The 13,817-nt window shown below is 49.5% G+C and overlaps 2 protein-coding genes across 7 annotated transcripts in view; both read left to right on the top strand.

Moving 5' to 3' along the window:
• NOTCH1 (notch receptor 1) overlaps positions 1-7,774 on the top strand; it is a 44,808-nt gene extending 37,034 nt beyond the window's left edge. For both annotated transcript variants that reach the window (XM_063353064.1, XM_063353063.1), the window contains exons 27-34: positions 427-575; positions 1,203-1,419; positions 1,765-1,855; positions 2,129-2,294; positions 3,036-3,331; positions 3,664-3,811; positions 3,924-4,021; positions 4,465-7,774. In XM_063353064.1, coding sequence (XP_063209134.1) covers positions 427-575; positions 1,203-1,419; positions 1,765-1,855; positions 2,129-2,294; positions 3,036-3,331; positions 3,664-3,811; positions 3,924-4,021; positions 4,465-5,934 — 2,635 coding nt within the window. In that variant the 3' untranslated portion in view covers positions 5,935-7,774. The remainder of the gene's footprint in view (positions 1-426; positions 576-1,202; positions 1,420-1,764; positions 1,856-2,128; positions 2,295-3,035; positions 3,332-3,663; positions 3,812-3,923; positions 4,022-4,464) is intronic.
• A 4,506-nt stretch (positions 7,775-12,280) lies between these two features.
• SEC16A (SEC16 homolog A, endoplasmic reticulum export factor) overlaps positions 12,281-13,817 on the top strand; it is a 30,698-nt gene continuing 29,161 nt past the window's right edge. For 3 of the 5 annotated variants that reach the window (XM_063352866.1, XM_063352867.1, XM_063352865.1), the window contains exon 1: positions 12,282-12,543. The gene's annotated coding sequence lies outside the window, so the exon portion shown is untranslated. Of the gene's footprint in view, positions 12,544-13,817 lie in introns of all 5 variants that reach the window. The other 2 variants (XM_063352868.1, XM_063352869.1) reach the window with 2 other exon arrangements.

Here is a 13,817-nt window from a genome sequence, read left to right as displayed (position 1 = left end):
GCAAACTGTGTTTGGAGATCTTTGATATAAACATATAGATCTAACCTCCTCCCTCTCTGTGGGCTCAATCAAAAGCCACCAAAAGCAAAGGAGTTAGAGCAGCGAAACTGATGTGAAAAGATCTGAAGGCTCCCAAACAGCATGATTTAAGATACCGTAGTGTCTGGGTAATTTTAAAATATTGTGAAGCAGAGACTCCCTTCCGTTCCTGTAGATAAGGAGTTAGATTTCACAGTATTCATTGAGGCAAATCCAATAGACCATGAGCGTGAGCTGCAGGGCTTGGGCCACGGGGAAGCGAGGAGATGGGGTCCCACCTTCTGATTCCCACTGGCGGGGGGTTAAGGAGGGAAGGGAGACAGGGCTCGTCTGTCACCTCAGCGTGGGCATCGCTCCCTGTGTCTCATTGACTCTTCTCTCGCACAGATCCATCGTCTACTTGGAAATCGATAACCGCCAGTGCATCCAGTCATCTTCCCAGTGCTTCCAGAGCGCAACCGATGTGGCGGCGTTCCTGGGGGCCTTGGCCTCCCTCGGCAACCTGAACATACCCTACAAAATAGAAGCCGTTAAAAGTAAGTACAGCTGGTCGGCTGGGGAGGAGACAGCTAAAACTTTCCAACCTTATCCATGTTTAGTTATCTGTGAGCTGGCTGCATTTGAGCACAGTCTGGTTTTAATAACCTTGCATCCTTTTTTTTTTTGGTCTTTAAGTCTGTTCTTAAAAAAAATTGCAAAACCAGTTTATTATTTTTGCTTATTCCAGGTTTATTTCAAAATCATTATCACTATAAAAGTTATTAAAAAAAAAAAAAAAGAAAAGAAAAGAAAAAGAAAACCCAAGGAGCTCCAATCAATCAGTGACATGCGAGGAGTTGAAGTTTGTAGCTTGAAAATCCCCCCTAAATCCTTTTGTCTTAACAGCTCAATGCAAGCGCAATGATTTGAAGTTTGCTAATCCTTTTCCTTAAAGGAGAAAAAAGTGAAGCTGTCTCCTGATGCACACTGGCTTGTGCAGCCGAGAATTTGCCGATAGTTTGCAATTCTGATTAATAGCGTATAAAATGACCTTATTTTGGGGGGGCTGATTTAGATCAGACTTAGGTACCTCTATTAACTAATTTTCCTTCATTTCCACCCTGTCACTGGTTTGCTATGCAGCTTAATGTCTCAGCATCTCTTTGTGCCCCACTGTTTTGTAGGTGAAACAGCTGAGCCCACGAAGAACTCCCAGCTGTATCCTATGTACGTGGTGGTGGCTGTGCTGGTCTTGCTTGCTTTCATTGGAGTGGGAGTACTGGTGTCTCGTAAGCGGCGCAGGGAGCATGGGCAGCTTTGGTTCCCAGAAGGCTTCAAAGTGACAGAGTCAAGCAAGAAGAAGCGACGAGAACCACTTGGGGAGGATTCTGTTGGACTGAAGTGAGTAATTTGCTTGCTAACCCGTTAAACACAGCGCAGCGGGGCTGCTCGGGGCTCTTCTGAAAGAACCCATCGGAGTTCTGTTCTCTAGTGCATCATATTGGCACAGTGGGGAGGAGAAAAATCAGGTTTCTTAAAGTTCTGCATGGGGGAAACAGTGTTTCCTTCTGGAGGAGGTTTTTAAATGCTTTGTGGTCCGTTTGTACTTGGTAAAAAATGAAAGGCAACCTGAGGGGAAATTGCCTTGTCGATTCTCCTTTCAGGTTGTGCATGTAGATAAACACAGTCCGTCACAGACTGGTTCCTGCAGAGGAGCTAATTTTTTGTATGGTTTTATTTTTAAAGACCCCTCAAAAATGCTTCAGACGGCACGCTGATGGATGACAACCAAAATGAGTGGGGTGATGAGGAGACCTTGGACACCAAGAAGTTCAGGGTAAGCTCACTGCCACATCCCCTTTCTGTGCTGCGAGTCGTCGCTCGCTGGGTTTTGTCGTGGAAGGAGCAGAGCGCTGTGAAAGCAGCAGAGCGCAGGGACCTCAGGCGTCGGTCTGCGCTGCGCATCGCTGCTGCCGGCTCCTTGGCTAACCTGCGTGTGACAAACGCGCCTCTGAGACTTGCAGAGCCTCCCACGCGAGAGCTCAGCCCCCTGCTCCCACCCCGACTCGTGCGCTTTGCTCGGTGCTCATTTCCCGCTGTCGTTCCTCAGTTCGAGGAGCAGGCGATGCTGCCCGACACGGACGATCAGACGGACCACAGGCAGTGGACCCAGCAGCACCTGGATGCCGCTGACCTGCGCATATCCTCCATGGCGCCCACCCCACCGCAGGGGGAAATCGATGCAGACTGTATGGATGTCAACGTCAGAGGTCCCGGTAAGGTGGATTCCTTTCATTTCTGTGCTGCTCATCAGCTAATCTAAAATCCTCCCTTACCCCTCGCAGATGAGCAGCCCCAGGCAGCCCGACCTGTCTCCATTTCTAATAGAGTCGCTGCTAACCCTTCTGCATCCCATCGGTGCCGGTGTCTGTGATTTAGACGTAGACCCTGTCACATTTTGCTTTCCATGAGATCTCTTTCGTTTAATCACTGAGATGGAAACTAGAGAATACAGAAGAAGTACCTATTAAATCATCCAGTTTTTATCTCTCTGCCACTCCTAGAGTCCTCTCCTCCCACCAAACTGCACATTTCCCAATCCTCTTTTCAGGGTTTTAACTGTAATAATAGTTAGTAGGCTTTTAAATTATTACAAACATTTGGTCTTCCCCACATCTGTGAAATTGTCCCCTGAAATAAGAAAAATATTTAAGGCTGCGCTGTACCGTACTCAAGTTTGCTTTGAGCAACCTTCCTTATAAATTGTACCTTACATGTTAGTGTGCGAGCTAGCAGATGAAATAGGAAAAGCAGTGAGTGGTGAGATACCACTAAGGAATTTCAGATCCATATCAGAGGAAGGATATTCGTGTTTGATGTTTAGAACCAGCCAGGAACTCAGTCTTGATGCACCCATGAGAATAAGCATCTATCGCAGGCAGAGCATCTTGCTGAGCCGCCTGCATTACAGAGGGGTAAAAAGCCTTTTTTTCACCGAGTTCCCCTGTGCTTTTCAGATGGCTTCACCCCCCTCATGATCGCCTCGTGCAGCGGAGGAGGGCTGGAGACCGGCAATAGCGAAGAAGAAGACGATGCTCCTGCCGTCATCTCCGATTTCATTTACCAAGGCGCCAGCTTACACAACCAGACTGACCGCACCGGCGAGACGGCGCTTCACCTGGCGGCCAGGTACTCCCGCTCGGACGCTGCCAAGCGTCTGCTGGAAGCCAGTGCTGATGCAAACATCCAGGATAACATGGGCAGGACACCCCTCCACGCCGCCGTCTCTGCCGATGCCCAAGGAGTCTTCCAGGTAATCGATCCTTTTGCCGCCAGTCTCAGGGTTTTCTGGGGAACGTACTGGTGCTACATGTCGAGCCGATCACACAACTGAGCTTGTCACAGGATCTCCAGCTTGTCATGGTGAGGTGTGGGGTGAAAGTCTCACAGGCTGAAGCCCCTCTTGTCTCAGGGCAGCGCACAGCAAAGTAGCTGCCCTCGGATGTGCACCTCCGGACTGGTAGCGGGGACTGGAGGGACTGGCATCCAGAAAGGGGTTTGCAGGTCCTGAGACCTGGGTACCTGGCGTGCCGGCTGTCTGTCCCTCCTAACGTTTGTGTTTCCTGCCCTTTTGCCTTGTGGCAGATCCTCATTAGGAACAGGGCAACCGATCTCGACGCCCGGATGCATGATGGGACCACTCCTCTGATCCTGGCCGCTCGCTTGGCTGTGGAGGGCATGCTGGACGATCTCATCAACTGCCATGCAGACGTCAATGCCGTGGATGATCTAGGTACTGCAGGCAACCAAAACACAGGCTCCCTCCGGGGTGGAAGGAAGGGGCCGCTTGCTGTTACTCTTACCCCTCACTAACGCCTCTTCTATTTCATGGTCTTCCTCTGTAGGCAAGTCAGCACTGCACTGGGCAGCTGCTGTGAATAATGTTGAAGCCGCAGTAGTCCTCCTGAAGAATGGTGCCAATAAGGATATGCAGAACAATAAGGTAAGGGTCTCCTGGGCTGATGTGGGCAAGGAAAGAACCATTTTGGGAGTCCGTTAAAGGGTAAATTTTGCCTAAGATACAACACACACTGGCACTGAGACTCTGATTTGATTGTTCTGCTGTGAATGAAGCTGTTGGATTTAGCTCAAAGGAGCATTTTGGGATTTGGTCCTACGGGTGATGTTGAGGGGCCATGCGGTGCTTGGCGAGCAGTGTGATACAGTGTTCGTGTGGCCATCTCCTCACATGTTCTGGGTCACTTGTAGGGTTCCTGGTTTGATATGGCTCAGCAGGGTAGGAAAAAGCAGCAGCAAAACCTCACCAGAGGAGAGACAATTACTGTCTGTGCCACCCAACTGCATGGTGTTGGGCATGGAGCTCGGGATGGTGTTAGCCAGGAGAATCGGTGAACTTAAGCCTAACCATCTTTGCTGGCTTTCCAGGAGGAAACCCCACTGTTCCTCGCAGCCAGAGAAGGGAGCTACGAAACTGCCAAGGTCCTGCTGGACCATTTTGCCAACCGCGACATCACAGACCACATGGACCGGCTCCCCCGGGACATCGCCCAGGAGCGCATGCACCACGACATCGTGAGGCTGCTGGACGAGTACAACCTGGTGCGGAGCCCACCACTGCACAACGGCCCGCTGGGGGCACCCACGCTGTCCCCACCGCTCTGCTCTCCCAACAGCTACATCGGCAACCTGAAACCTGCCGTCCAGGGCAAGAAGGCCAGGAAACCGAGTACCAAGGGCCTGAGCTGCAACGGCAAAGATGCCAAAGACCTCAAAGCCCGCAGGAAAAAATCGCAAGATGGAAAAGGATGTCTGCTTGACAACTCCAGCGTGTTGTCTCCAGTGGACTCCCTGGAGTCACCCCACGGGTACCTGTCAGATGTCGCCTCTCCTCCGCTGATGACCTCGCCGTTTCAGCAGTCCCCTTCCATGCCTCTGAATCATCTGCCAGGCATGCCTGATGCCCACATGAGCATCAACCACCTCAACATGGCGGGGAAGCAGGATATGGCCATGGGAAACTCCAGCAGGATGGCCTTCGATTCGGTGCCGCCGCGTCTCTCTCACCTCCCCGTCTCCAGCCCCAGCACAGTGATGAGCAATGCCCCGATGAATTTCTCTGTCGGCGGAGCGGCCGGTCTGAACGGGCAGTGTGACTGGCTCACCAGGCTGCAGAACGGCATGGTCCAGAACCAGTACAACCCGATGAGAGGCAACATGCAACCAGGAGCGCATCAGCAGACGCAAAACCTTCAGCACGGCATGATGACCTCCCTGCACAACGGCTTGCCCACCACAAGCTTGTCGCAGATGATGAGCTACCAAGCCATGCCCAACACCCGGCTGGCTTCCCAGCCTCACCTGATGCAGAGCCAGCAGCTCCAGCAGATGCAGCAGCAGCAGCTCCAGCAGCAAAACATGCAGCCGCAGCAGCAGCCGCAGCAACCCCAGCAGCAGCCGCAGCAGCAGCAGCCGCAGCAGCATCACAACCCCAGCTCCAACGCGAGCGGCCACATCGGCCAAAATTTCCTCGGTACGGAGCTGAGCCAGCCCGACATGCAGCCCGTGAGCAGCAGTACCATGGCGGTCCACACCATCCTGCCTCAAGATTCCCAGATGCTGCCCACCTCTCTGCCATCCTCCCTCGCCCAGCCCATGACCACCACGCAGTTTCTAACTCCACCTTCCCAGCACAGTTATTCCTCCCCCTTGGACAACACCCCCAGCCACCAGCTCCAGGTGCCCGACCACCCTTTCCTAACACCGTCTCCGGAGTCGCCGGACCAGTGGTCCAGCTCATCTCCTCACTCCAACGTGTCCGACTGGTCCGAGGGCATCTCCAGCCCTCCCACCAGCATGCAGTCACAGATGGGACACATCCCCGAAGCCTTCAAGTAAAACAACGGTGTTTCAGAGACGCTGGTGCTCAGTGGGAGTTAGAAGCTTGAGGGAGAATTTTTTAAAAGGACATTGGATGCTTTTATTAAAGGATCCTTTTTAAATATGTTTTTATAAAAAAAAAAAAAGACAAATTAATTCCTCTTTTTTTTAGTATTTATTTATGTGCTTTTTATTTTACATGAAAACACTGCCTTTTTATTTATATGTTCTATTGTTAAGAACTCAATGTGGGACACCAGTTGTGTTTCAAGAAATCAAAAAATTAGGTTTTTATAGGACATTCTCTTTTGTTTAGGGGGTTCATTGTGTTTGATTTGAGAGGAAATGTATATGTAAAGCTATAAGCCGCAATTTGTGATTCTGAAATGCCATTAATTTATTTTTTTCTCTTTCAACTCAGAAAGAGAGGTGAGAAAGAAAAGGGGAAGGAAAAATCGACTAAAAATACCACTCCTTGGGGGGAGAGGGGGAAATTAAGTAAGGATGGATTTTTGAAATGTACTTTAAAATGTTTTCTTTGCTGTTGTATCTGAGAGGACATTTTATGGTACCAGTCATAAATCTTTGTTTAAATTTCAGTATTATATAGTTGTACATTTGCCTTGATAATAGAAATTTTTGTTCTCTCTTGTTTTTATATATATAAGAATATATATATTTAAATGATTTTTATGATCTAAAAAAAAAAAAAATCAGGATTATAGACCTGTAAGAACAGGTTCTAAGCTAAAAAAAACAAACCCCTACAAAACATGAATACTGTCCCCCACCAAAAAGAAGTGTGTTTGCCAAACTTCTAAGAGAGCAAGCCCATGACTACGGAGTATATACCAAACCCATAACTGTGGAGTTTATACACAAAGGAGACTTAATTTTACTTCGAGTATCTTTACTGTTTTGTTTTTTGGTTTTTTTTTTGTTCTCGTGTTTGCATTTGAGTAACTGTTTAAGAAGTAAATGCCAATATAAACTTGTAAACCACATCCTTATTTTAAGGATGGCCTGCCTGTTTTAAAGAAGGCGTGTCTATTAATGCAGAGAACCTGAGTGAGATTGCAAAGCATTATAACACTGCCACCGCCGAGCGCTCGCCCGCATCCAGCTCCTCTGGCAGCGCGATTGCTGGGTGCTCAGCGGAAAGCGCTGCCGGGTTTGGTGGGATGCTGGACCGGCTAAACAGGAGGGCGAAGGCCAGCACAGCCGAGTCTGTGCCGGGAAGCGTTAACATTTTGTTCTTGTTAGTCTGGAGTGATGCATCTTTTTTTATATTGATGTACACTCTTTCTGTGTATCATGTAAAATATAGTATAAGCCTGTGGCAGATTTAATGTTTGTAAATATGTTTTGGGGTTTTTTTTATAAGAAAAGGTGGATTTTGTTTCAAAAATCTAAATGAGCAAGTCTTAAATATATCATAAATATATCACCTTATAGAGGTGTTGGAATATCACTCACTCGGGTGCAAAGGCAAGCAGACACCCTCAGACTAGATATGTGTATGGGACGGGCAGATAGAGAGCAGTTAATCAAGAAAACCTAAGAAAACGGTTTCTTTTCCTCATTCCCTTTTATTAGAACACCAAATAAAATGGATATTTCTCAAGGCACAGCACCTTGCCGAGCACTCATCTTAGTTAACGTTTCAGACCATTGTTATTGTGATATGCCTAATATGAGTGATAAAAACATCACGTGGTGTTGAATCTTCCTATGTTTTATAAACTAGAGTGTAGTTTAAGAAAAGATATCTTCTGTAATAAAGTTATCTACATGCAAAGTTGTAGTTTGCAAAAATGATGTATTTTTTTTGGTTAACTGATTTGCAATAAATGATGCTTCTGGGCATCTAGATTTTACTAAAACTGGAACTTAGTGTTTTTGTTACGGATTGGTTGAAATCTGGGCTTGATACCCCCTGTCCTTCAATACTGCTGGGCTGCCTTTCGGCACCGACACTTTCCTAACGTCTTGTTTTCTGTTAAAGTTCAGAGCAGGGCTTTGGACAATGAAACCTTCTCCTTAACTTGTGCAAAACGCTCACCGACTTGAGCTGTCTGGTTTGAGCAAGACACGAGGGGCTCTGCCCGGGTAGCCCCTGTGGATGCTCTGATGTCCCCTCAGGCCTCTGCCGTTAGGTCAGGATCTAAAAGGGGAAACATTGAAAAGTTGTTTTAAAGACCAGCACTCACACGCATTCAAAGTACTGTATTCTGTTACTTTAAAACTTTGCCTTCTCATCAGTTTTTTAGGAGCATTCTCTCGCTGATGAGACAGCCAAGGGTAAAAAACAGCCACGTGCTTTTAATTACATAGTGCCTATGGAAAGAGAGCCCTCTGCAAGTGGTGTTGAGTTGTGTGTAGTGTTTCCTACTTCGCACACAGTGCTGAGCATGTGGCTGGGCACTCAGATGCAGCGGCTTGCAGAGATAGGAACTGGGAAGCCATCCGATGACACCGCCGAGGGGCAGCAGCACCCGAGGGAGTTTCACTAATGCAACTCCGGGCACAAACACAGCACAGAAACGTTTGCTGTTCTTGCTGCACTCAAGCTTTTTAAGGTAATTTAATTTAATTTATTTATTTCTCTTCCCCACGGGGACTCTGTAGTCCAAATGCAGCTGCAAAGTCCCCAAATAACTAGACATAAATAGCCAAGCCATGGACCTCCTCCCAAATCAGATAAGCCTGATAACTCCTGGAATGCTGGTATTTTCCACTCCACAGCTGGGGAAGGGAGTGGGCATGTGTGTACCTGTACCTGGTATCCAGCCCCAGACGGATTCGGGGCCACCAGACATTTGCTCTACGACCGGTCAGAAGCTGGTGCTGTAGCAGTGGCATTTTATGTGCCACCCAACAGCAGTGAAACTCAGCACCGTCAGAGGTCAGGGAGGCGATGTGCCGGCATGCACTCCCTGTAGGCTCTGTGGAAAAGGGTGTTTTAACTGAGGACAAATCCCTCTTCCCCCTGCAAAATGTGGTTCACCAGTGAGGATCTCGTTGCTCCAAGGGACTCCCTGGAGCTGGGCTTCCTGAGACGTGCTCTTCCCCCAAGTTGTGTCTTGCTGCATCCCATCTGGGGTACGCGAGATGAAGTGTGTCTGCCTTCCCTGCGATTCGCACATGTGCTGGCCATGAATCACGTCTGGGAACATCCAGCCACGTTCCCACGCAGTCCATCCTTCCAGGCTTCTCCCACACGTACACATCCCAGCGCTCATGCCCACGGCTGGCTGCCAGCACGGCCTCCAGGCTGCTGGTGAGACCGGGAGATGCTCATGTCGACATGAGGCATTAGTAAGGCGCTCTCCTGTCCGCGTGCAACACTCCGGTCCTCATCAAAGCATGAATTTAGCCTGGAATGGGTTAAAAAAGGGGGGGGTTGAGAATGTGCAAAACAATGTGACGTTGCAAGAGGCAACCCAACACATCTAAGATGAGTAGGGCTGCAAAGCATGTAATTTTCCATGAGGATGGGACAGAGGGGGCTAAATACCAGGGAAAGAGGCAAAACAGAGAAGGTCTGCACTGGCACATGAATAGATACTAATAAATTTGCCCCAAGGTAATTCAAACTAAACGTCAGTAAAAGGTTTTCTAAGCAGTAGAGGAGTAAGGATGCACAGTTTTTAAGTGTTTAGCCCCCAATGACCCTTGCATTTATGAAGGCATCTGGTGACCCAAAAACTCATAAAGGTTCCTCGTTCCTGCTTTCCTGAGCAGGTACATGAGGTGATTGTGGGGTCACGGATCCCCAGGTGGGATCAAGGCAAAGTGAAATGAGAAATACGGCCCGTTTCAAACCCTCTCTCCACATATACGGCTTTCCCACCAGCTCTCTATCCAGAAGGATTTGACTTCCCCCAGCCCCCTCCAAGCAACCCACGGTTTGCAACCACAAGCCCATCTTTACCTCATGTTGGTGAGGATGCTGGGAGCTGAATTTCAAGCTCTCATGTCAACAGAAGATGCTGAGGGATGAATGGGTCACAGCTGGTTTAGCATTCCAGGTGAAAAAGGCTGAGAAGCACTAAAATTGCATCCCATGCCAAGGGAAGGGTTCAGAAATGTTTGCGTGAAACAAGATTAGCACCGAGTTATTCCGATGGCAAGTATGTTGATGCTATGAAGAATCGGTGCATCTGAACTATTTGTTTACATGCTGGAGGGCTTGGTTTTTTTATTCTTTGTTTTCATTATTCCTGCTCAATTAGATGGGACATTTAGAAATTGCTACTCTGTATTGCTTTTACCTCCAGGCTATCCCTGTTTGCTCAGAAAGTTGCTACCAGCTGCTTGAACCCTGATTGCCGAACTGTTACTGCAGCTGGAATCACCCCCTTAAGAATGTACAAAAGGAGCCAAATTCATCTCAGGTGAAGCCTCTCCCAAATTACACAAGGGTTAACGTGGCTGGGGTAGTCTGAATAATCACGACAACTAAATGAGTAAATAAATAAAGCTCAGCCTGTCCGAGTCGGCTAACCTGATACAGGATACAGATACTCATAAGCGAAACTCTCCTTTAGCCTGTTTCCAAACCCAGAGAATTATCTTTTTAATAGTGTGTTCCTGGGGCAGGGCTGTGTTTATGGCTGCCTGCAACCTGAAGGCTGAGTAATTTATCAGAACTTAGTGGGAAAAGGTTATTATCATTTGTGTTGTAACCCACCTAAAATGATGAAGCAGGAGAGAAGGACACACGCTGCCGTCATCCCGCAGCAAGCCTTTTATTTGTAATGGGTCACTCCCAAATCCAGAACTGGCTGCATTTGTTGAGTTCAGCAAATCAGTTAGAAAACTTCAGGGTAAAAAGGGATCGATTGTCTTAACATGGTAATTCTTTAGGATCACATGCTTATCAGAAGATCAGCAAAGGTGAGATCCCATCATTAGTGTTCGCATTGTCTATGTATAAGTGTATATGAAAAGTGTTAGATACATAATGTAAATACAAAGCTATAAGCTGTTGATAGTATTTACAGAATACATATGTATTTTTTAAAAGCCAATCAATCAGGCTAATTAAAATCACGTTTCCACAGATTACACCTGTTGGGGGAAATATCAAAGGAGGACCAGGGCTTTATCTACAATTCACGCCTGTGCAGGGAAATTGTATTTGACAAGCTGGTTTATAAGAACGTTCCTACACAAGAGGGAGATGAAAAGCACTTTAAAAATCACAGCGCTGCCTCTGGTTCCCACACCAGCATCAATGTGCTGCTTCCCGTGCTCGGGCTGGGCTTTGAGGACATTAATGACCAAGTGTGCAGACCGCGCTGATAATGACCCTTGATTAAGATGTTTGTTTAGGTCGTTTGTATTTTCCCGTCCAAGGCTTGTTGTTGGGTGCAGAGCGTGACAACATCGGCATGGCCACCGCCTGGGTGCAAACCCCGGTAAGCGAGACACCTCCTCCTCGCATTTGGGCATCAATTCTGCTTAAAAGCTTCATGTTTGTGTGAAAGAGACCCTCAAAGCAGAGCCGGAACACAGAGCAGTGGGGGAAAACCTTGAGACTTGCACATAACTGTTTGATATGCTGTGATCTTGTCTAAAAAAAAAACCACCCAAAACAAACAACCACAGGAACATATGCTTCTCTGGAGAAGTGATTTTATAAGCCTTGGAGTTAATGCATCCCAGGGACAGCTGTGTGCGGAGGGCTGAACCCAGGCTGCAGCTTTTGGACGCTTGTATGTCAGCGTTCCACACGTTCGCGTGATTAACATCCCTTCACACAATTAATATCCCTTCACATGATTCAAATCCTTTCACAAACTAAGCCCTCACGGACCGGCGGGACGGGAACCCCGCGGCGGGGTCCGATCGAGGGGCGCCCGGCCCCTCTGCCCTCAGCTCCCGCCATGACAGAAACAGGCCCAAGGCGAGGCCGGCCGGGGGCCCGCGGCCCTCTGTCCCGCCCTGGCGGCCGCTTTCGCCACTGCACCCGCTCCGCCAAACCCGGGGGCTCGGAACTGCCGGAACAAGCACGGCGGCTGCCCGAGGGGAACGGGTACCCCCCGAGGCCGCGCTCCACCAAACCCCGGCCGGTCGGAGCGAGGCCCGTGGCGGACAGGGCCTTAAAACCGTAGGTGCCCCCCAGGGAGAAGGGTCCCCTCGGCAGGCCCGCACCCGAGGGGGCAGCCGGCGGGTCGTCAAGACCGGCCGCGCCTGGAACTGCCTCAGCCGGGACTCGAACCGGCGGAGCCCCCGAAGCCGCAGCCGCCCAAGCCGGGACTCGAACCAGCGACGCCTGAGGCCGCAGCCGTACTGCGCCTGCGCCACACTGTGGCGCTGCCAGCCCAGCACTGTCGAGGCCGCTTCCGCCCTTAGTGGTTGGGTTTTTTTTACCCTCCGACACTTCTGCCTTCCCCCTTTTCCCTTTAAAGGAAGGCGGAAGGGCGGGGGGACCCGGCGGGAGAGAAACACAAACAAGCGCGCGCGGCCGTGGCGTCATCGCGCGGCGCGGCGTGACACGTCGGCGGCGGCGGCGGAACTCCCAGCCGGATGTTCCAAGATGGCGGTGGCCGGTGCTGCGGCCGTGAGGGGAGGCGGTGCCCGCTGCTGAGGGACCTCCGTCTGCCCGGGAGGGGCTGCCAGGTACCGTGAGGGGTGGCTGAGGGAAGCGGGACTCTGGGCCGGGGACAGTCAGAAGGCTGGGGGATCGCGGGTGGAGTGCCGGGGCCTGGGCTGTGGGCCCCGGGGCTGGCGCTGCCCCGGCGCCGCCGTGCCTCAGCGCGGGTGGGCCGCGGGGCAGGGAGGCGGCGGGTCGCTGGCCGGCCTGGGAGGTGACCCCTGCCACCGGTTGGGCTGAGTGGTGGAAGGGCTCCGCGGCCGGTGGGGCGGTGCTGCCGGGACGGCTTCTCCGGTGGGGCTTAGGCTGTTCTGGGTCGGCTGCGGTGCGGCGGGGGGCTGGGCGCGCACGCTGCGGGTGTTGTCGGTAAGATTTCGTGCGGTGGGGAGGGCGGGGGGGGGGGAGACAAAAAGAGATCCTGTGGTCAAAAGTATCGCCTGGCGTTTCGGTATCGTGTATTTCCTTTGACGAGACACAATACTTCTCGCCAGTCAGGGTTGGTTTTTTCGAGTTGTCAGGTGTCATAGGTCTGTGCTTTATTGGAGCAGCAACTGGTGCTGACTCAGGAGTACGGTGAAAGTGTTCAGGACCTGCTGGTGCAATGGCCTGGTGGTCAGTCTCTTTAGCAAAACAAGTAGGAATGTTTTATGCTGCCGCTGTCTATAAGTCATATTAAACTCTGTGCTTTTGATTTGTAAAGAGCTCTTTTTGCTGAATAACATTTGTAACTATAGTTGCTATTTATGAGAGAGCCAGTAGGAAGCTATCGGCAGTACTAAAGATGTGGAATGTGTTCAGTCTGATTGTCATCCACGTGTGTGCGGATGTGCAGCTGTCTACATAGAAAAAAAAAATCTGAAAAACTTGTGTCCCAGATACTGGTTTTCAAAGTTGCAAACCTTATTTTCCAGCTGTTCCTGTCTTTGCGATTGCAGTGGGGTTTTTTTATTCACTTTGTTCTCGTTGTTAGGAATCTATGTATGTGAACATGTTATTTATTTTTTGGTACATGCACAGGTGTGTGCAAATGTGTGTGTATATATATGTAGATGCACATGAGTATTAATATTAGTATTCTGTAACGTGGGCATACTTATTCTTGTTTAAGAGTAATTTACTTAGCTTATTCCCTTGGAGATAGGATTAAATTAATTCCCCCCAAATAAATTATTCCTTCATGCAGATAAATTTTCAGAGAGGAGTTTAAAACTAGTCATGCTTATAGAGCTCGTCAGGTGAAATTTATTGCTGGTCTTGTCTAGAGGGTAGTTTTAATCTTTCCCCCCCCCTTCAGTAACAT

Source organism: Chroicocephalus ridibundus, chromosome 15 (assembly GCF_963924245.1).
Source record: "Chroicocephalus ridibundus chromosome 15, bChrRid1.1, whole genome shotgun sequence".
Taxonomy (NCBI): domain Eukaryota; kingdom Metazoa; phylum Chordata; class Aves; order Charadriiformes; family Laridae; genus Chroicocephalus; species Chroicocephalus ridibundus.
Note: the sequence above shows the minus strand (reverse complement) of the source record. Positions and strands in the feature narration are given on the sequence as shown.